Below are 23,638 nucleotides of genomic sequence, written 5' to 3'. Positions count from 1 at the left end.
ATGGCAGTTATACCTCCATACACTATTTTTTTTTTTTTAAGTCAACAAAGCTTCAGCTCCAAGACTTTTAACTCAATCCATTAGCTCTTTGTCTCCAGTCAACCCCTATTAGCTGCATAACAGGGTGTCAGTGCTTATGACGGCCCGGCATGGCTGTGAGGTTTCAGGGAATCAATAGATAACACCTCACTCTTCCGTTCGAAGCCGAGCAAGTGATGCAGGAGTTACACAGATGGAATACAAAATATCAGCCTGATTATTGACAGGAACCAGATCAGGGGATGTAGCTTAAACACACCCTTCAATGTAATTTGCATTCCCCCACCCCCAACTGTGGGCCTTCTCCAGCAAGGGCCGACTGCCCTGGTGTGCACCTACCCTCTCTGCGGAGAGAAGGCAGGCAGAGCTGAGCATGCTTAACGCCTCTCAAACTCTGGTCCTCCCATGGGAAGGGAGCCAGGGGTGTTGTCCAAGGCTTCAGCAAATTTTTTCTAGAAAGGGCCAGATAGTAGATATTTTGGGCTTCGGACACAGTCTCTGTTGAAACTACTCAACTCTATTGTAGCACAAAGCAACCACAGACAACACGCAGACGAATGAATGTGCATGTGTTCCAATAAGCCTTTATTTATGGACACAGAAATCTGAACGTCATGTAAGTTCCACGTGTCACAAAATATTCTTATGATTTTTTTTCAACCATTTGAAAACGTGAAAATCATTTTTAGCTCATGGGCCACACAAAACAGGTCATGGGCCAGTTGGCTGACTCCTGGGGAATCATCTACACAGAAGCATAAAGAAAAAGTGTTTCCCCCCTAACAACAACTAGGTGTTACGTAAAATACAGACACGTTTATTTAGATTAGCACATAGGTTTAATAGTGTCATATTAGAAATGATACCTTGTCAATACATGGGGAAAAAATAATACATTTTTTAAAATAAAGCCAAGACTTAAGTCAAAGTCCATGATAGCTTGGTCACACACAAAAAGAATGGTACTACCTCTTCATCCCTGCCCACAAGGGAGGCATCACTGGCATGCTGCGTGGATGTTCTCTTACCTCCAGCAGGTTCTTTAATCATAAACATGCTTGGCCTCTTAATGTGGACTTGAATCCTCCTTCATGGATTTTTTTTTTTTTTTGAGGAAGATTAGCCCTGAGCTAACATTTGCCACCAATCCTCCACTTTTTTGCTGAGGAAGATTGGCCCTGAGCTAACATTCATGCCCATTTTCCTCTACTTTATATGTGGGGTGCCTGCCACAGCATGGCTTGGTAAGCAGTGTGTAGGTCCATGCCCAGGATCCAAACTGGTGAACCCAGGGCTACCGAAGCAGAGTGTGTAAACTTAACCGCTAGGCCACTGGCCAGCCCCGCTCCTTCATGGATTTTTAACCAGCAATGAAGAGTCTTATTAGCCTTTGAGTCCTACAAATGCCCTCTCTCACATCATAGGGCCCTGCTCTTCTGTCTAGCCAAAGCTCTTGGAGAGCTTTACCTTCCAAAGGTTCTTAATGATAAGCACACCAAAGAACCCTGGCTGTCATTCCACCTCATGCTCTGCTCCTCTGATAAGTGGGATAACGAGGACCCACTTTCTGATCACTAGTGTGGTGTTTATTTTTGATTCACGATAGCATTGAGATCCTTCTTGTGGAAGGAGCAGACAGGCTGGGCTGGGAGGGCCAGGGGCAGAAAAGGATGAGTGGCAGAAGCTGCACTTGGCAAACCAAGAGGGGGCCCAGGGCTGATCCCACAGGAGAGACAGGGAGGCGTCTCTCCCTTTGTCTTTTGTTCTCTTCACACATCAAAAGGAGTTCCTCTTAGTCCTAGGAACAGAGGGCCCAAGAGGTCCCCCAGAATTTGCCCTCCAACAGTTAGGGGCGGGAGTTCTTTGTGTCGTGGAGGGAGGAGGGTGGAAAGCATGGACTTTACGCTTAAAATTTTCCATTCAATTCCCAGATCCACTACTTTTTGGGCAAGTTACTTAATCTTTCTGGGCCTTCAGATCACTATCTACAACAAGAGAATAATAACATCTCCTTTTCAAGGATGATTGTAAGGATCAATTGAGTATGTGAGACACATGTATTATGCACATAAAGCCCTTAACGATGATTGCTCCCTTCTTCATTGTGCTCTACTGACCTCATATTTGGCCTGCCATCCTCTATGCCAGGAGTTTTTGCTTTTGCATTAAAATAACATAACCCTGCTCACTAGGTAGGGCAGATTTTAAGTTTATGAAGATAAATATTGGTGTGAAATCATCACATTTTCCTTCTAACACCATAGATAGTATTGAACTGGCTAGCAATACAGAAAGTGTAGGCATAAGCAAAGGAATTATTTTAAAAATAAAATTACACTCCTATACTTTTTAGTTCTGCCATTCCTCATAAAGTCCAATAATTGAAAACAAGATGATTTCATGAGGATGAGTATTACCAGCGAGAATCAAAGCACCTGGAAGCTCATTTTTTTCAAGGGCCCACAGGAACTATTTTCTCTCTTGCTCCAGCCCTGATGATTTAAACCTGATGGTTTAATTGCCTTTCTTCTCTACTTCATCATAGCAAAGCATCCTAGATTTCCCCTCATGTTCCAGAAACTTGTGGAACGGAATATTGTTTAGGTGTGGTCATGCTGGAGGCCACAACGCTGGCTCTATCTGTGATGGGCCCCACCTCTCATCCCAAACTTCCCACAAAGAATGCCAAGGGCACCACCCAGGCCACCAGCCTGAGGACCATGGGTGGAGAGGGAACTATGATCAGCCAACCAACTTGTCAGACTACAATTAACTCCAGTTCTTCGCTCTGGCATGCTGCTTTGTGGCTGGGGATGGTTTAATTTTTTTTTTCATATATTGAAAATGACTTATTTAGTAGAAAAACTTTTAATAAATATATTTTTAAACATATGAAGTGAATGTCTACGTCAAGTTGTTACTATGGAAAGTACCTTAGGGGCCGATCATGAGCGGACCATCCTAATGAAGATGTTGTTTTCGGAGTTGGGAATATATACAGAGTTGCTGAGTCATTATCCCTGCCTATGGCAGGCCAACTGCATGGCCTATATAGTTCATACTCAGTAAATATTTAATGGAGGAATCATCACTTTTATTGTGTTTCATGTAAACTGGGGCTAAGAGAAGCCTCAGCGTAGTTTGTTTTTCTAAAAGAAAGAAAAGGTAAAGGATGTTAAAATGCTAGTTCAACTTCCAACCTACAAGTCATTGAACCCCACCTCCCTTTCTGTTGCCTCCAGTCCTCAGAAAACAATTCTTTTTGAGATCTTGAACTTCCAAGAGAGAGCACCAAAATGGCGGTTGGTGACAGCAAAGGAGCGAAAACAGGAGGGCCTTGCTCTGCGTGGGGGTCGCACTCAGCACAGAAAACTTGCTGCACAGAAGACAACCCGCACCTCAGAGACACTATTTAGTAAACACAGCCATCGACTTTATGGGTCCTACCAAGAAACCGTGTTCAGAAAGTTGTCCTTAAAAGCAATCCCAGCTCCTAGGAGAAATCAGCCCTCTTTAAATCCATGTGTAAGTCACCTAACAGGTCTGCAGACACGAACAGGTGTTAATCTTTAACATAGGCAATATAATACTGTGCCAGCTACAGAAACACAAAACTCTTTTAAGTATATACCTTAGCATCTTACCCAGCCTTTATTCCTATTAACAAGCGTCCCAGTTTAAAAAGCAATGTTTTTGTTTTGTTTTGTGTCTTGAAAACCCCAAGAAAACAGGTCTTTTAAACTATGGGGACACACACCCAGCCCAGAGTGAAAGGACGTTCATGCGCTGTTCTAACAAGAGTTAGTTTCGTGTTTTAACTCCCATTGACTGGTCCCGGATTGAAGGATTCCTGCGGGGGTCCTTTCGTTTTACAGCTGCTCCATTATCTGTCCTTTGAGCAATAGCTGAAGGAAGCCCCGTTTCTGAGGGAGCCATTCATGGAAACCTTCGGATTGCCTCTCTCCATCCTTTCTCGGCTGAAGATTGTGTCCTGATCACTGTCAAACTCCGACTCGGACACCATCAGGCTGGAGTTGTGCTCTGTGCTTCGGTGCTTGATACCTAGGGGGAAGCAGACAGGCGCAAAGGGCATTGTTCACTCTCAGCTGTCCTTCCCGTTGCAGGTCACGTGCAGAGCGTGGGACTGTGCTCTCTGCACCTTCAAAGCTCACACACAGCAGGAGGTTGGGGTTTCCCAGTGAGTAATAACAGGGCTTTGGAATCACACCCGAACTTGAGCCCAAGCTTTGACACGTACCAGCTGTGTGACCCTGGGCAGGATACAGATACTTAACCTCTGGGCCTTCAGGCCCCTGTGTATTAAACTGGGAGATAACAAAGTATCTACTCCATGGGTTTATGGGAGTGGAGGCCCTCTGATCAGGCCTCCCCAAGATGCGCCACTTTGACATGGGGAATATTTTGAGCTAATGGCAATCGAGACCCTGAGGGCTCAAGAGAAACTTTTGCCTGTCCCTTAAAGAATTTAAATTGGGGGCCTTGCCCATAATAAGAGTTATTACCAGAAATACCTTTTTATGACCTATCTGTATGGCAGGGCAAACTTCCATTAGTGAAAACCTGCTCTTCTTATCCTCCCGTGAATTACCATCCTCCCCTCTGAAGCCTCAGGCCCCCATCCCACCCCTTAGCTCAAGATGGCATATATACCTCACTTTACCCTTCTGTCTCCGATCCTCTCAAGTATGTGAGGTTCCCGTATGCATGAAATTAATTAAATTTGATTTTCTCCTGTTAATCTGTCTCGTGTCAATTTAATTCTTAGACTAGCCAGAAGAACGTAGAAGAGCAGAGGGAAATTTCCTCCTCTCCCACGTGAGGAGAAAGTGAAGGAGTGCTTATAAAGCTCTTGCCCAGAGTTTCGCACACACTAAGCGCTCAATAAATGTAAGCTGTTACAATTTTACTATTTGGGTCAGTTAAACATTTTTGGGAGAATATGTGATTGCCAGGGGTCAAAATAAGAGACTGAACAGGGATAAGATACGATCTCTGCTCTCAAGGAATTTATAGTGTCTAAGGGTTTAAGACAAAGACTCATGGGAAAATGGTTCATAACACGCAAGACATTTTTAAAAATAAATCTTCTATGAATCAAGAAGAGATAAAGCACACACTTAAAAGCTGAGGTTGCTTCAGTGATGTTTCACATAGGACGGGATTTGAAGAGAGTAGATGTGGACAGAAGAACAAGGGAGGGGCACGGAGCATGCAGAGGCATCCAGAAATATTTGAAGAAAACAGTGTGGCCCAATGATTCATGGAGGAAATAATGAAAGAGAGGCTGGGACCTCACAGAAAAGCACATGAGTACAAGGTAAGCTGTGAAGCTTGGATTTTATCTTATAAGCAAAGGAGTAACATGATTAAAATGTGGTTTCAAGATATGACTAAAACTACAGTGTGTAGGATGGAAGGAAGATGGAGAGCGACAGGAGAGCAGACTGCACCACAGAGCAGTGCAGGGTGGAGGAAGGGAGCATGGGGCCCGGGAGCAGATGCCTGGTCCAACCTGCCTTTGGCACTGACGCACTCTGACTTGGGCAACTTGCTAAACTTTGTGCCTCAGCTTCCTCTTCTCTAAAATGGGGATAACCATAGCACAGATCTCATAGAGGTGTTTATAGGATTGGAATTAAATGGGTACAGAGCTTAGAACAGTACCTAGTACATATTAAACATTAAACACCTGTTGACTATTACTGTCAGCACCATTAGTCCAGAAGTGAGATCATAAGATCCGAACTAGGGTGGTGGTAAGGAGAATGATGAGGAAAGAGGGCAAGATGGGGTGGTTGGAGTTGGGACAAGGCACTCTGACCAAGTACCAATGACCAAGGTCTAGAACCTGGTAATAAGAACAGGGTTCTGTGGATAGAAACAGGAAAGTCAGAAGGAAGAGTGCATTTCAGGAGGAAGGTGGGTGAGATAATGCAACCTATGGCACTTTGAGCTCTTAGGTATGAAACTTCTGATAGTAAATTATGTAAAGTAAATGGTGAGCCCTCAATAAATATACAGTAAAATTTGTATTTCCTGTGAAGCTTTTCCTGCCAAAGCCCCCAACCACACTCTCCATACACCATCAGTCCCTCAGCCTCTGTGAGCCCACAGGGCACCATCCCTGCTTCTGTAGGACTCCTTGCTCTCTGGTATAATTATCCTCCCCTGGGCTGTGAGCTCCCGTGAAGGCAGGCCTATCCTCCATTCTTCGCCCTTCGTCCAGGGCCTACCCTGAGTCAGTGCATAGGGTAGGCCCTCCAAAGTTACTGTGGACAGCGGGGTGCCTCTCACAACTGTCAAAGTGATTCCGGCCCTCTGTAAGAATTTAGTTATAAATCCAGAATTAGGACAAATCCGTGGAATCGGTGCGAAGCAGCCTCAGAGGGCTAGAGAAGGTTGAATCAGTCTCCAAGAGTTAACACAGGAGAATCAAAAAGGTTAACTGAGGTAGACAAGAGGTAGTTCTAAGCATAGACATGCATTTACTTTGTGAAGAAAGTCAATTTTCTGTAAAAAAAACAAACCCTTTGTGTCCATCCATATACAGTTAATTAGCTAATGCAGCTGCTGGAAAATGTTTGATTTTGAAGTCCAAATGTTATTTTGCTGCATTTCTGTGTAGCTGACCTACAGGGAACAGCATTCAGAGATGAGTGGGGGTGAAAGGGCATCACAGGCCGTGCACCCTGCGGCCATGCATAGAGAAAAGCCAGGTCCCGGGACACCTGTTTGAAGCGCACCTTTGTCCTGCAGTCACTGGTCGGCGCTCAACTGATAACAGGCATTTCAGATCCTTGCCCCATTAACGTCTCAAAGCACTGTGCCAAAATGTCCTTAAATTCATAATACAGCTACTGCCTCCCGGTGAGCACAGCTTTAGGTTGACGTAGATGGTTTTCTTCACAGAAGCGCAGCCTCCCTCTTCCTGCCCAGTTCACGTGCTGCCTCCGGCCTTCTGCTCTCCCTTCACCCAGGACACTCTCGGGCAGATACTTGGATTACATCATTTCAAGATACTAAGAAAGCATCTTGGAGGTTGTCTTACCATATTTGGGCCTCAGCTCCATTCTTTCCTGGTCATCCATGTTATCCAGGATGGTGTACTTTGTTTTTTTCCTTATTTTAGTCCTTTTTCGCCTGAAAGGAACAATGAAAAGCTCAACTCAGATTCTCAGGACGGTAACTGGGATCCAGGATTTAAAACATGTGGAGGACACCAAAGGAAATCTTTTGCCTTTAGAATGTTATTACATTCTGTTGATTGGCATCTTTTACTAATGATAAGCATACAGGGTGAGGTCTGAGTTCAGTGGGACTGAAGTACTTCACGCATCTTGAAGAAGCACTCTCAGAAGTAGGAACAGCCACACCACTATGGCCCACTAACTGCAGGCTGTCAGCTCAGCCGCGGGCTGGGGGACCAGGGACCTTTATAGCAACCCTCAATCCCTGTGTCAGCCCAGCGAGCTTTTCTCCTGGAGTAAGTCTTAGTTCAGAAACACCTGGATAAGCAAGCTTCCCCCTGAACCTGTACTGCCCTGGCAAATCCAAAGATGCAGGAATGCAAAGATGACATAAACTACCAATCAGAACAAAACTCTAGAAACTACAATAAATTCCCCAAATTAATTAGCAACAACTCAGTCTTTTATTTTTTCACAGCACATAGAACAACTGGGCTGGACCTGTGTGCCTCATCCTGTGCTTCAGAGGATTATTGAAAATACACCTCAAAACCACGGTAAGGTGTGGAGAGAATGAACAGTAGTTTCTGAGCACAAAGACAGTTTTCTGATAGCTTGGTGAGTAACAGCACGGGGTAGCACCTACTAGCTGGGTGACTTTGAGATAATTTTCTGATACTTCTGTAACTCCATATTCCCACCTGTAAATTGGGAGAAGGAATAGTCCCTTTCTCATTGGGTTGATGGGAGGACTAGATAATACATATAAAGCACTTAGAGCCATTAATCACAATGGCAAACACTTAATAAATATCCACAGTCAAGCACTATCATTATTGTCTGCTTGATACACGTGTCACAAAGCTGCAGGATTTTTAAAGCCAAGCACAGCGGGGTGACCAGTATCCCAGATGGCTCTGGGAAAACTTAATGGGATTTAGCCCTGTAAGGCCTGTGCCTGTGCTCTCCATCGCCAGTCTTACTTTGGGAAAGTAAGCACAAAACTAAAATAATTTTTAATTGGTCTATGAAAAGTAACGGTTAATTATGGTATACCGTTATCTGTTTTATCATGTCTTCTTTAGAGAGCATTTTATAGTGTTTCATAAGTGGACCCAATGCTGTCTTCTAAGGATTTCAAGAGATTAATCGGTATCCCCACGAATCTCCTCACAGAGGGTTGGGCACAGAGTTCTGGAAGATTCCGACAATGGGGCACCTCTGGGGCCTCTCATAGGTCAGCTCCACGGAAAAAGGAAGAAGGGAAAACCTAAAGCAAAACCTCTCTTTGGTGATGGTATCACCTGGCTTAAAGATTCGCATTTATTAAACAGAATTCAGGAAGATTCGATGTTGCCTCACACAGGTCAAATACTCAAAATCTACAACTGGTATCAGCGTTCCTTTCTCACTGAGGGTGGACCAGTCAGGCCACTCATTGTTCGAGTGAACATAATGTGAGACTTGTAGAAAGTAACACTAGATTTGATACTGAATCATTGAACCTTCTAGAAAATATGAGCACTGTAATGAGAAAAAGCTGCCTCGAGTATTATTCCATTTCCCTAGGCACATATGCTTTGTGGGGAAGAATGCACTATAAAGTACTTCCCCCCCTTAATTTATCAATTAAGAAATAATTGATATTCATCACTGTATAAGTTTAAGATGTACAGCATGATAATTTGATTTACATATATTGTGAAATGATTACCACAATAGGTTCAGCTAATATCCATCTTCTCATCTGGATACAATAAAAATAAAAGAAAGGAAAAAAGGAAAAAAATGTTCCACTTGTGATAGAACTCTTAGGATTTACTCTCTTAACTTTCCTATATGTCATACATCAGTGTTAGGATAAAGTCCTTTTAAAGTCTAGTTTGTCTTCATAAAAAGAGTGATTGTCAAACAGTTCAGCAGTTTAACAAACCCAAGCAAAAGCCACTAATGCTGTCATATCCCATTTAATGATGTGTCTTGATTTCAAGGAAGTAAATAAGCAAGCACACCAGGTACCTCTTGCAGCAGCAGATGCAAAGCCAGGTTAAACCCCCAGTGAGCACTACGAGAGTGAGAGCCAGCACTGCCACATAGAATACGCTCCACTCTGAAAAAGAAAACCAGGTGGACATGGTTACCTACTACTTGCAAAACAAGTTTATGTCAATGATTCGCAACGCATATTTTGAGTCCTGTAATTATAAGCAAAGGCCATCTGTGGTGTTGATCACACCGCCTCGGTCTGGCAGCAGAGGACAAGCAAGGTCAAATACACATAATTCAAGAATAACCTAAAGGCACCCTAGTTTTGTCCAATTGGTTCAGGGACCTCATGGAGTACATATTTCATGCTGACTTGAGAACAGAATAGTTGGAAAAAACTAAAATTAATCACTTAGGAAGTAATGCCTCTGAAACACCCACGAATGGCACATCAAAATATTTGATCCAGAATCACAAAAATCACAACCTTCCTGCCCAAAATAGTTCTGGCTTGATTTTAATAAGGTAAATAAAGTATTTTTATGGCTGCCTATGATATGAAGATGCTTTTCACAGAGCCAGACGGCAATTCAGAAGCTACCTGATCTTCATTCCTTCCACATCCTTGCAGAAATCCAGTGGGAAAAGCTTTGCAACAGCAATTCAGGAACAGAGACACCCAGGGAGCAAGGACACAAGGTTTAACTCTATTAAATGTTATACACGCTCCCTGGAATAATGATCTAAGGGCTGGTTATCTTCACATTTTTATATGGTAGTGAGTGGGAACATAATTTGGCAATCAGTTCTTACAATTCTTTCTGCCAATTATGTCATCTGGATCCCCAAGACAACAAATTTACTCTTACAAACAGACGGGCATTGAAATAGTTTCCTCCCCAGAAGAGACCTAAGGGCACCGGCTTGGCCAGCTGAGGTGGTGGCTCCCATTTCTGGTGCCCGCTTGGGCAGACAGCCTGGAAGAGTGAGCCAATTCTTGTGTTGATCTGATTCCAGCAGGTCCTCACAGGTGCCACTTCCTCAGAAGGCCACACAGAGCCCACGCCAAGGCAGGTGCAACCTAGACCCAGCCCACATGGCCCAAAGAACTTTCTTAGCAATGCCAGCCATGGTTAGCCAAATCTGCTCTGCCAAATTGAATTTCCTCATCAGGAAGTTTTACAGAAAAGCCTTAAACACAGCCCCAGAATTGTGGGAGGATCTTAACTCACTACCAAGTGAGTTGGTTCACTTGGCTTCAGGTGAGAAAAGGGTTGAATGTTTACAGCTGCAAAGCTAGGAAGGCATTTCGGAAATTTCAGAATGAGTCGTCTTAAAGCTCATGCCACTGCCACGCCAGGACTCACCACAGTTGCTCTCGCCATCCCGGATATAGCGCTGGATCAGGTTCTCCATCCACAACTGAGAGCAGATGCAGCGCTTGGTGATGGGGTCACAGTGACCGTGGCCAGAACACTTCAGAAGGCAACCTGCAAGGAAGCGAGCGAGGCTGAGGTTACCACGGAGGAAAGGGGAATCCCCGGCTCCAGCTTGTGCATTTTCATAGCATAGGCCCTGAATAGATGCATCTTGTTGAGTCAAGAGCCTCTTATGGTGTGGACCAGGGTTCCAGGGATCGTGTCTCACTACTGACAATCTCATCAGGAAGCATCAAAATGCACCAGGTAACAAAAGCCTTAAAAAGGGAGCAAAAACGTAGCACCCTCTGGCCTAAGAAAGAATTCTTAGAATTTATCCAGTGAAAATAATTGGGGATATGGACAAAGATTTCTCTACACTGTAGCACTATTTAAAATCAACCTTAAAGTCCATGAGTAGAGAAGTGGTTGCCTAAGTTGTGGAACATGTCCAGGATGGAGTACCATGCAGCCCTAAGTATCTTACTGAGGGATAAATTTCGAAAGATTTGAGAAAATGATCATAATATGATTTGAAGTCAAAAAGCAAATTAAAAATATATGTCAAATTATCCTGATTGTAGTAAATGTTTCTAGAGATGGGGAAACTAGAAGGAAATATATCAAAATATTAACAAAAGTTATCTTTGCAGGGTGGGAATTCTAGACTCTAGAATAGAGGATAATTTTAATTTTTTTGCCTTTATAGGTATTCCAAATTTCCTACAACAAGTAAATATTATTTTTGTAGCTAGAAAAAAGGAGTTATTAAAAAAATTAAGTTACTCAGGGCTGGCCCCATGGCCGAGTGGTTAAGTTTGCACACTCCACTTTGGCAGCCCAGGGTTTCACCGGTTCAAAGCCTGGGCACAGACAGGGCACTGCTCATCAGGCCAGCTGAGGCAGCATCCCACATAGCACAACCAGAGGCACTCACAACTAGAATACACAACTATGTACTGGGAGGCTTTGGGGAGAAAAAGACGGAAAAAAAAAAAAAGAAGATTGCCAACAGTTGTTAGCTCAGGTGCCAATCTTTAAAATAAAAAATTAAGTTACTCTGTTAGAGGTTTTGGCCAGAACAATTAGGCAAGAGAAAGGAATAAAAGGGATCTAAATAGGGAGTGAAGAAGTGAAACTCTCATTGTTTGCAGACAACATGATCTTATATAGAGAAAACCCTAAAGAATCCATCAGAAAACTATTAGAAATAATTAACAACTACAGAAAAGTTCCAGGGTACAAAATTAACTTACAAAAATCAGTTGCATTTCTATACTCTAATAACGAATTTAGAGAAAGAGAACTCAAAAATACAATTCCATGTACAACCGCAACTAAAAGAATATAAAATCTAGGAATAAATTTAACCAAGGAGGTAAAGGACTCATAAATGAAAACTATAGACATTATTCAAAGAAATAGAAGATGACATAAAGAGATGGAAAGAGATTCCATGCACATGGGTTGGAAGAATAAACATAAAGCGTCCATACTACCCAAAGCAATCTACAGATTCAATGCAATCCCAATCAGAATCCCAATGACATTCTTCACAGAAATAGAGCAAAGAATCCTAAAATTCATACGGGACAACCAAAGACCCCGAATTGCTAAAGCAATCCTAAGAAAAAAGAACAAAGCTGGAAGCACCACAATCTCTGACTTCAAAATGTACCTCAAAGCCATAGTAATCAAAACAGCATGGTACTGGTACAAAAACAGACACACAGTTCAATGGAACAGAACTGAAAGCCCCGAAATAAAACCACACATCTACGGACAGCTAATCTTTGACAAAGGTGCCCAGAACATACAATGGAGAAAAGACAGTCTCTTCAATAAATGGTGTTGAGAAATCTGGACAGCCACATGCAAAAGAATGAAAGTAGATCATTATCTCACACCATACACAAAAATAAACTCAAAATGGATCAAAGACTTGAAGATAAGTCCTGAAACCATAAAACTCCTGGAAGATAATACAGGTAGTACACCCGTTGACATCGAACAAAAAAGGATCTTTTTGAATACCATGTCTTCTCAGACAAGGGAAACAAAAGAAAAAATAAACAACTTCATCAGACTAAAGAACCTTTGCAAAGTCAAGGAAACTAGGATCAAAACAAAAAGACCACTTACCAATTGGGAGAAAATTTTTGCAAATCATATATCTGATAAGAGGTTAATATCCATAATAAATAAGGAACTCACATAACTGAACAACAAAAAAAAAACAGCCCCATCAAAAAATGGGCAGAGGATGTGTACATTTTTCCAAAGAAGATATACAGATGGCCAATAGACACATGAAAAGATGTTCAACATCACTAATCAACAGGGAAATGCAAAACCTGTGCATTTCCACCTCACGCCTGTTAAAATGGCTATAATCACTAAGACTAAAAATAACAAATGTTGGAGAGGGTGTGGAGAAAAGGGAACCCTCATACACTGCTGGTGGGAATGCAAACTGGTGCAGCCACTATGGAAAACAGTAAGGAGATTCCTCAAAAAACTGAAAATAGAACTACCATATGACCCAGCTATCCCACTACTGGGTGTCTACCCAAACAACTTGAAATCAACAATCCAAAACAACATATGCACCCCTAAGTTCATTGCAGCACTATTCACAATAGCCAAGACATGGAAACAATCCAAGTGCCCATCAACTGATCATTGGCTAAAGAAGATGTGGTATATAGATACAATGGAATACTACTCAGCCATAAAAAAGACAAAATCATCCCATTTGCAACAACATGGATGGACCTGGAGGGAATTATGCCAAGCGAAATAAGCCAGACTGGGAAAGACAAACAGCAGATGATTTCACTCATATGTGGAATATAAACAAACACATGGACAAAGGAAACAGTTCAGTGGTTACCAGGGGAAGGGGGCTGGAGGGTGGGCACAGGGGGTGAAGGGGAGCACTTATGTGGTGACAGACAAGAAATAATCTACAACTGAAATGTCACAATGATGTAAACTATTATGAACTCATAAAAAAATTAAGTTACTCCATATTATAGTCGAGAAAGTCAAGTGTGGGTAGATATACATCTGAAACAAATTAAATTTTACTACCCAAACATTATCATGTTCCTTGTAACTCTCATATTCCTCAGTGTCTGTAGAAATTACCACTTTCAGATCATAAGAAATTCATGCTGCTCATAAGCTGGGGACAGAGACCTTGGACAAAGACCACATTTCCACATTTGGTGCCATGAAGGGGTGGCAAGCAAGGGGCTAAGAAATGAGGTACAATAGAAGGACTTACAAACTCTCTTAAATTTTCAACAGTCTACATAACACCATCACCACAACCTAAGACATGATGTCAAAGGTAAATAAATTATATAAACACAGCTTTTCCAGCCAATACTACTTATCTGTCTTTAAGACCATTCTGACGGTTTACATATGAAATTTCTGACAATGACCATTACGTGAGAGGATAGTTTAAAAACTGACCCATGATTGTTGTTGCTCTCTAGTTTCCCTCAGTGACAAAGCCTATTGGCAAACATGTGCTGCAGGAAATCTACTGGAGAAATAAATGCAAAACAAGTCCCTGGATGCTAAAGTGAAGATCTTTCTGTGCCAGTAAAACGTAGCCATGATTAGCTCATCTGACTCTTTTAGAATAGTTCCATAGGAATAATCCCATTGGAATATCCCCAGAGGAATTAAGTCCCATATTTAATTTCTAAATAGAAAGATAACTAAATATGGAACTTAATTCCCACTCAGTCAAAAAAGTCTATGAGACCTGCCTACTGTTCTGCCATATTGGAACCAGATCGTATTTCACCTCTTCTCAGAAATCCTTCACTTTAAACTCAGTGGGTAATTATTTATGTTTCCATAAGATTCTCATTATACTTAATTTGATGGGATGTCTAGCTCAGTGGTGTCCAAGTCTGAATATACAATTAAATGTTTACATTACTTGAGCTCTAAAAAATAAATAAATAAAAAAGAATATTTCTGTGGGGGACATACCTGCTGTGTCAATCCTCAAGACTTTGAAAAGCAAGAAATCAGTCTTCTCCTTTGAGAGGCGCCTGTGCAGATTTTGGACTACTTCAGCAGCCTTGAGGACCTTGAAAGGTGGCCCACTTTGTACATAAAATACAATCACAGTGCTGCAGAGGGGACAATGAGAAAGGACAGCCACATGGTCAGGCAGTGACTGATATGATGTATCCAATCCAGCCATTTAACCCGTGAAGTTGAGAAGGTAGATGGCCACAGCCCTGAGGCAAGGGCACAAGAGTGTGTTCTGTGGGCCAAGGAATTGATCTGTTTCTATTCACAATACAGGTTGTTCAGTTCCAGAGTGCAGCTGATGACAGACCTTCAGATAAAAGGAGCAATGTGTCTCTGTGTGCAAACAGACACAACCATACACAGAATAACTTTCAGATATGTCTTTATTTTTACCTTTTTATTGAGATATAACTTACTTACCATAAAATTCACCCTTCTAAAGTGTATAATTTCAGTGGCTTTTAGTATATTCACAGAGTTGTGCAACCATCACCACAATCTAACTACAGAACATTTTCATTACCTCGAAAAGAAACTCCATACTACCCATTAGCAACCATTCTCCATGCCCCAGAGTTCCTGACAACCACTAATCTACTTTCTGTCTCTATGGATTTGACTATTGTGAACATCTGATACAAATGGAATATACATGAGGCATTTTGCATCTGGATTCTTTCACTTAGTATAATGTCTTCAAAGTTTACCCAAGTTGTAGCATGTATCAGTACTTCCTTTTAATTGCCAAATAACATTCCATTGTATGACTATATTTCATTATATTTATCCATTCATCAATTGATGACACTTGGATTGTATCCACTTTTTGGATCTATGAATAATGCCACAGTGAATGTTCATGTGAAAGTTTTTGTGTGGACACACATTTATCATTTCTCTTGGGTAGATACTAGGAGTAGAATTACTGGGTCATATGGTAACTCTATGTTTAGCATTTTGAGAAACTGCCAAACTATTTCCACAGTGGCTACATCGTTTCACATTCCCAACAGCAATGAATGAGTGTTCCAACTTTTCCACGTACTCGCCAACATTTGTTATGGCCTGTCTTGTGGATTATAGCCATCTTAGTGAGTGTGAAGTGGTATCTCAATATGGTTTTGATTTGCACTTCTCTAATAGCTAATGATGTGGAGCATCTTTTCATGTGCTCATTGGTCATTTGTAATCTTTCTTTGGACAAATTTCTATTCAAATCTGTATTAATTTCCCAGAGTTGCCATAGAAAAGTACCACAGACTGGTGGCTTAAACAACAGAAATTTATTCTCTCAGTTCTAGAGGCTAGAATTCCAAAACCAAAGTGTTGAGAGGAACATCCTCTCTCTGAAGGCTCCAGGGGAGAATCTGTTCCCTGTCTCTCTTAGCTTCTGGTGTTCCCGGCAATCCTTGGTGTTCTGTGGCTTCTAGACACATCGCTCCAATCTCTGCCTCCATTATCACATGGCATTTTCCCTGTGTGCCTGTCTTTGTATCTCTTCTCTTCTTATAAGGACACAGTCACATTGGATTAAGGGACCCTACTCTAGTATGACCTCATCTTAACTAATTCCATCTGCAATGACCCTATTTTCAAATAAGGTCACATTCAAAGGTACTAACAGTTAGGACTTGAAGGTCTTTTTGGGGGGGACACAATTCAACCTACAACAAGTGTTTTTATCATTAAAATTTTGTCAAATGCTGTTTCTGTGTCTATTAAGATGATCATATAGTTTTTGTCCTTTCTTCTACTAATATGGTTTACTACATGTACTGATTTTCATATGTTGACTCACCCTTACATTTCTGGGATAAATCCCACTTGGCCATGATGTATAACCCTTTCAATATGTTGCTGGATGGATCCAGCAATTCCACTCCTGGGTAGATATCCAAAAGAAATGAAAACAGGATATTGAAGAGATTTCTGCACTCCCATGTTCATTGCAGCATTACTCACCATAGCCGAGATATGGAAACAACCTAAGTGTCTATCAATGGATGAACGGATAAAGAAAACATGGTACATAGATACAATGGAATATTATTCAGGCATGAGAAAGAGGAAATCCTACCATTTGCAACAACATGAATGGACCTTGAGGGCATTATGCTAAGAAAGATAAGCCAGACAGAGAAAGACAAATACTGTATGGTCTCACTTACATGTGGGATCTAAAAAAGCTGAACCGTAAAGACAGAGGAGAATGGTGGTTACCAGGGGCTGGGGAGTGGGTGAATCAGGGAGATGTACTTTTAGTATACAACCCTGTAACCGATAAATAAACAGGTCCTGGAGATTTAATGCATAGCATAGTGATGACAGACAACGATACTGTATTATAAACCTCAAAGCTGCTCAGAAACTAGACTGTAATTGTTACCACCACAAAAAAGAAATGATAATTATGCGCCATGAAAGAAGTGTTAGCTAATTACGGTGGTAATCATACTGCAATATAGAAATGTATCAAATCAACATGTTGTACACCTTAAACTTCCACAATGTTATATGACAGTTACATCTCAACAAAACAACCAAATAAAAATATACGTTGTCAGATGCAATTTGATAGTACTTTCTTGAGGAGTTTTGTTTCTATATTCATAAGAGATAATGGTCTGTAGTTTTCTTTTCTTGTGATATCTTTGTCTGTGTTTTGACATCAGACTCAAACTGTCCTCATAGAAGGAGTTGGGAAGTGTTCTCTCCTCTTTTTTTTTTTTTTCCTAAAGATTGGCACCTGAGCTAAGAACGGTTGCCAACCTTCTTTTTTTTTTTTCCTGCTTTTTTTTTTCCCCCTAATCCCCCGAGTACATAGTTGTATATTTTAGTTGTGGGTCCTTCCAGTTGTGGTATGTTGGATGCTGCCTCAACGTGGGCTAACGAGCAGTGCCACGTCCACACCCATGATGCGAACCGGCAAAACCCAGGGCCGCCGAAGCAGAGCACGTGAACTTAACCACTCGGCCACGGGGCTGGCCCATCTCCTCTTCTATTTTTTGCAGGAGTCTGTGAAAGTGGCGTTAAATCTTTAAATGTTTTGTAGAAGTCACTAGTGAAGCCATCTGGTTCTGGGCTTCAATGGAAATTTTTTGATTACTGATTTGATCTCTTCACTTGTTATAGGTCTATTAAAATTTTTAATTTCTCCTTGCATCAGTTTTTATAGTTGTGTCTTTCTAGGATTTTATCCATTTCACCTAGGTTAATTTGGTGACATACAATTATTCATAGTATAATCATTTCAATCCTATAAGGTCGGTGGTAATATCCCCTTTCATTCCTGATTTTAGCAATTTGAGTCTTCTCTCTTTTTTTCTTGGTCAGTTTAGCTAAAGGTTTATCAACTTTGCTGATCTTTCAAAGAAACAACTTCTGGTTTTGCTGATTTTCAGATACGAGTTTGGTTCAGTGTTTGATATTTTATAAGTAAGGGAAATGTGTGATCCATTTTAGAAAGCATTCCAAAAAAATAACTAGAATTTTCTTTAATTTAGTACTTTTCTAAGTAAACTTTAGTTACTTGGAAAATAAACCTAAACAGAATAGCTGACAACAACCGGCAAATGGAATTACTATGAATAGTAGGTTTTCATCCTCATATTCTTTCTGTCTCTCTCCTCTCATCCCACCCTACTATTCATAAGTTGGATAAGAGGTCAAAAATAAAAACTCAATTAAATACATAAATGTTGTAAGAAATAAGGCAGAGGTTGAGCCTCATAGACTCCTAGAACAGCAATGGTAATCAATGATCCTCTCACACTGGGAGAAGTCTCAATCCCATGAACGTGGGGCACTGACAAAGCCTGGCTGTGAGACATCCTCTGTGTGTGCCCCAGACCATTTGCATGCCCTCTGAAGATACCAGAGCTAAAAACTAGCTCCCTCTGATATTCCCTAACTCCTTCATTCAGAATATTCTCAATCAGCAAACATTTACTGAGAATTGTAGGAAGGACCTGGAATGATGTTGCCCTTACTGCTGCCCTTTGAGAAAAAAAGTATATGAATGGGATAAAAATGTGCACAAAAGTACAGAACAAGTGGAGGAAATGAACAGCTTCGTGCTGGGTTGGTGTGCGGCTCATACCTGAGGTCCGAGTGGGCCTGAATCTTCTGAACTTTAATGTCCGAGTCCAGCACGTTCAGCAGCACTGCCAGCTGCCTCACTAGGGTGTCCTTCTGCTGCTCTGTCAGCTGCCCTATGCCAACCTGCAGGATTAGCTCCACCAGGCCACTCTTCCTGGGGTCTGGGAAAAGAGAAAGTATGGGATTTCCACTGGGAAGGCACAGGCTTGACAAGATAGGAGCAAGGCCTGCATGAGAGTTAAAGAGTTTCAAATAACTCCTGTGTAATGTCTACATTTAGGTTTTAGGACTCAGATAAATTTTTCCAAACACCACAGAGGCCACTATCTGAGAGTACTTCTTCCTTGTTTTATCCCAGGTGGTTGTCTATTCATTTTTTTCCAGAAGATAATCAGGTGTGCCTAATCGGCCTCTGGGCTAACTTGAAATTTCGGCACCTAACACGCTTCCCCAGGCCTGGGAAGAGAACTCAGTCTCCGAGTGCTGTGGGCACTGCCCATCCTAGTTTACACTGGCGTCAATATGGCCGCCTCACTGGAGGTGCTCTTCCTCAGTGCTCCCAGTACTGAAGCCCTTGTGCCCACTTCACATTAGGTCCCTGTCTTCTGGCAGGAAAACAAAAGTGAAAAGAGAATCTGTTGCCAGATCCGGTTCTCCTCAATGAGTTATGAGGCTGGATCTGTTTGGGGCTATACAACAAAGTGCAGAGAAAGCCTCAGAGTGGGCCCAGCCAAGAGCTGAAGCAGCCCCGAAACCTCCCCCACCGGGTTCCACCCGTCAACCGCAAAGAGCCCCAAAGGTGGCCTTCCAGATCACAGGCCAACACCACTACCCCGGGCACAGAAACCTGCACGCACCTGGCCGCACTTCCACGGTGGCAGTGTCCGTGTCTGAGGCCCCCTGCCCGTCAGTGACTCGCAAGTGGAAAGTGTAGACTCCCTCCACCAGATTGGTAAGCTGCAGGGCTGCACTGCGGTCAGAGCCGTCCAGGACATCCTGCGAAATAACACGATTCATGATTCAACACTCAGCTCCCAATTCTAGGCTTCTGTTGATCCCAAACCTCGGCGTCCCACCTTTTGAACATATGCGTGATTTAAAGGGGCAGGCTGGAGAGGAACAAGGGTGATGGGTTAGCTGAAGATAGGAGTACTCCTCGGCGTCTGTTCCACGTAAGCACCAGAAGGCATGAATTCCTCAGACAGTCCTTCCTGAGTTGAGCTTACCGACAGCTTTCTAGCAATTACCAAATTATTAATTTCATCCAACAGTGAGAAAATCACTGAAATTAGGGTGGAGACCCTGAGGGTGAGGCATCCTCTAAAGAGTTTTCTGGGTCTTATTTTCAAACACAGTTTTACAATACTCTCATTTTGGGTTCCCTCAAAGTGTATACCATGCTCGCCTTCTCAAATGACCCAAGAGCTTGAGGAGAGATGTCTCTGCTCTGTGGGGCTAGAAGCTCGAAAGAATCAGAGAAGAACCTCCCAGACCCCTGCTCTGAACTAGCTGACAGAGAGGGTGGTAACAAAAGGTGACAAATGCTCTGATTAGAGAGTCCTTATAATCACACGTAGAAGTTAACCCATCATCTGGCTGAATAGGATTCACTCTGGAGGTACTTTAGAAAGTATAAAGCATTTTCACTTCCTTCCCTGTGACCACTCCTTTGGTACATCTTCAAGAGTATATTTGCATCTCTCAAGTCCTTAGCAACAGCAGAAATGAAGATGTACCAAATTTTTAGCCTATGACACAGAATGATCTAATGGGGAAAAAAATGCCTGCCAGGGGCTAAAAACCTGTGTCTAGGTGGTTTGGTTAAGGATGAGTTAGCTGACCTTGGCCAAGTCACTTTCCATCTCTGCATCTCATTTTCTATACTTGTGAAATGGGAATAGCAATCCTTGACCTGTTGACCTGTCTGATACAATGTGAGGAAAAGGAAAGAATCCACTTGGACCAAAATAGAGACAATGGGGAAGCTGAGGAGCAGAATGATTCCTCTGGGAAGGCTTGGCTTCAAAGTCCCTCCAGGCTATGGTTCCCTACCCCATCCAAAGTCTGGTCAGTGAAAATGTCAGCTTTTGTTTAAACCCAGCAGCAGCCTCCAGCCTCCAGCCCTCAGAGAAAACCTAGAAGCATAAAGACCTTAGTAGGGAACATGGAAGGGGAGATGAGGTCATAACAGAGATGTTGCTATGACCTTAACCGTGTCCCCTCCAAGTTTGTATGTTAAAGCCCTAACCCCCAACGTGACTGTATTTGAGATAGGGCTATTAGGAGGTAATTAAGGTTAAATGAGGTCATAAGAGTGGGGTCCTGATCCCACAGGATTAATGCCCTTATAAGAAGAGACGCCAAAGAGCTCTCTCTCCCTGTCCACCATATGAGGACACAGGGAGAAGGCAGCTGTCCTTGAGCAAGGAAGAAAGTTCTCACCAGCAACCAAATCAGCCAGCACCTTACTCGTGGGCTTCCCAGCCTCCAGAACTGGGAGAAAACAAATGTCTTTTGTTTAGGCCACCTAGTCAGTGGTATTTTGTATGGCAGCCCTAGCAAACTAAGGTAGGCATAATGATAAGTGGTCCACGGGCAATTTTTTTCAAGTACTCACTCCAGCTGCTGGACTCTGGCCATCCCGGATCCACAGATAGGACACAATTCCATGGTCATCAGTAGACCTTGAACCATCCAAAGTAATGGAGTTATTGGGAAGCACAAGAACATGTCTGCCACCAGCCTGGGCTCTGGGAGGACTATTATTTTCTAAGTCAAATATAGCAAAAATGAAAGCAAAGAGATTGATTTAAAACACTGGTGATAGAAGTATGTCATAAAATACCCATGACTGTTCCAGCTTGCAGATATGTAGATTTAAAATAACCAAAAGGCATTATTTTCTGCTCAAAATACCCATAATTTATAGACTTTCTTAAAGCTTTGTTTATGCTTAGCTAATTTTAATTTGGCAGCCTATACACAGGAAATTTTTCTAATATCATTACGTGTTTTTTTCTTTTCAAAAAGAGAAATCATGATTTTACTTATATTCAGGGTCTGGAAAGTAAAAATATTTTGGTTTAAAACAGACTGTGGATCATTTTGCCTGGTCCACACTATCTGGCCACAGTATTATTTTCATCTCAAGCAATGCCAAATCTTGCCTAAGTAAAATAAAGAACTTGAGTCAAAAATGATTAGATCTTCACTCGTCTGACTGGGTGTTTAATATACACAAACAATGTATGTGCCATTTCTGATAAAAGAGCCTCAGGAGAGAGGGGCCAGGGAGAATCTAGCCAGACTGGGACATGGTGGGGAGACCATAATAAGACACAGCCCCAGTTTGGAGATAAGGCTGTGATGAGGCAAATCATGCTATTTCAGATGAGGATCTAGGACTCAAATTGACCCCTTGCAAAATAGGATGAGGACAGTCAAATGTTGATCCAACGGAGTAATTGACATCACAACGGTCACTAGCCACTTTCATCCTGAGAAAAGACACTAGAGACTGGGGCAGAGACAACTGGTGAAATCACTAACTTTTCCATTTTGTCCACTACACTCCCTTTTTGTGAGTACTCAGAGCAGAGGGAGAATCTGCTGTTAAGTTGGCGTAATTCCATCGTGGATATAAAGAAAAGCTAGAAAGCAGAGAAATAGACCAGCACTAAATTGAATAAGCCCAAAAATCCTTCTGTAAAAAACAGACCCTATCTAGCTTCCAAACTGCACTATCTAGACCCTATCCAGCTTCGAAACTGGAACTCAAGACAGCCACTCCCTTCTATGCTGTGTCCTCATACTCTGGAACTGCAGTCGTGATGTTCTCCCAGGTCCCTCGCCCAAATACTCCATCGTCACAAATTCGATATATCCAAATCTGAATTTAAGCCCTCCCCTAAATCTACTGCTGCTCTTCTGTTAACTCGAGTTCAGATAATCACACCATCACCCATCCATACACTGAAGTCAAATTCTTGGGGTCACCTTAGACACCACCTTTCTTCCCTCCAGATTAAGTTACTAAGTCCTGAGAATTCAGGCTCTAAAATATCTTTCCAGTCTGTCTTTTTTTCCCCTATTCTCCCTGTGTTGGCCTCAAATGGGGCTCATATCATCTCTTCTCCAGCCTATTGCAGTTGCCTTCCAACCATTTTCTCTGCTTTCAGCCTCTCTTCCCATCAATCCATTACCTTTTCAAAAATCCAAATCTTTCAGGTAAAATGACTGATGCTGGCATTTGCTCTAAAATACTCCAACCAAAACAAATGAAAATACGAACTCATAGATGAAACAGTATTGGCAAAATGTTGATAACTATTGAAGCTGGGTGATGGGTACATGATGGCCCATTAAGCTATTCTCTCTACTTTTATAATATGGTTGAAATTTTCAACAATAAAACGTTTGAAAAAATCCAAATCTATGTCAATTTGCTGATAAAATTGCTTCAGCCTCTCCCACCTCCCAAGCTCCTCAGCATAACACGTGACATACAACCCTTCATGGCTGAGCTTCTGCCTCAGGCCCAGCCGCTCTCCCCAGTGCACCCATGCTCTTGCCAATCCACAATACTTGAATTTTCCCATCAGCTGTGCTCTTTTAGACCTGTGAGCTTCAACACATCGCAATCCTGCATGCTTTCATTCATTCAAGTAACCAACATTCATGATTGCCATGAGTCTAGCACTGTGCCACATCAGGATACAGAAATGTCTGAAACAAGGTCCTCAAGCAGCTCACAGTCACAGGGAAAATGAAGACAAAGAGACAGACCCAAAGCAGGACAGCACTAGAGTGGACCACAAATTTCACGTT

General features: G+C 42.1%; 1 protein-coding gene across 4 annotated transcripts in view; it reads right to left on the bottom strand.

Annotated features, from left to right (window-relative positions):
* Positions 1–603: 603 nt before the first annotated feature.
* KIAA0319 (KIAA0319 ortholog) overlaps positions 604–23,638 on the bottom strand; it is a 94,311-nt gene continuing 71,276 nt past the window's right edge. For all 4 annotated transcript variants that reach the window (XM_044777015.2, XM_070515561.1, XM_070515562.1 and 1 more), the window contains 8 exons: positions 21,429–21,580; positions 19,669–19,807; positions 18,813–18,972; positions 14,666–14,808; positions 10,601–10,723; positions 9,267–9,357; positions 7,109–7,200; positions 604–4,101 (listed from right to left, as the gene is read on the bottom strand). In XM_044777015.2, coding sequence (XP_044632950.1) covers positions 3,923–4,101; positions 7,109–7,200; positions 9,267–9,357; positions 10,601–10,723; positions 14,666–14,808; positions 18,813–18,972; positions 19,669–19,807; positions 21,429–21,580 — 1,079 coding nt within the window. In that variant the 3' untranslated portion in view covers positions 604–3,922. The remainder of the gene's footprint in view (positions 4,102–7,108; positions 7,201–9,266; positions 9,358–10,600; positions 10,724–14,665; positions 14,809–18,812; positions 18,973–19,668; positions 19,808–21,428; positions 21,581–23,638) is intronic.

Source organism: Equus asinus, chromosome 8, assembly GCF_041296235.1.
Source record: "Equus asinus isolate D_3611 breed Donkey chromosome 8, EquAss-T2T_v2, whole genome shotgun sequence".
In the NCBI taxonomy this organism is placed as follows: Eukaryota; Metazoa; Chordata; class Mammalia; order Perissodactyla; family Equidae; genus Equus; species Equus asinus.
This window is presented reverse-complemented; position numbering and strand designations above follow the sequence as displayed.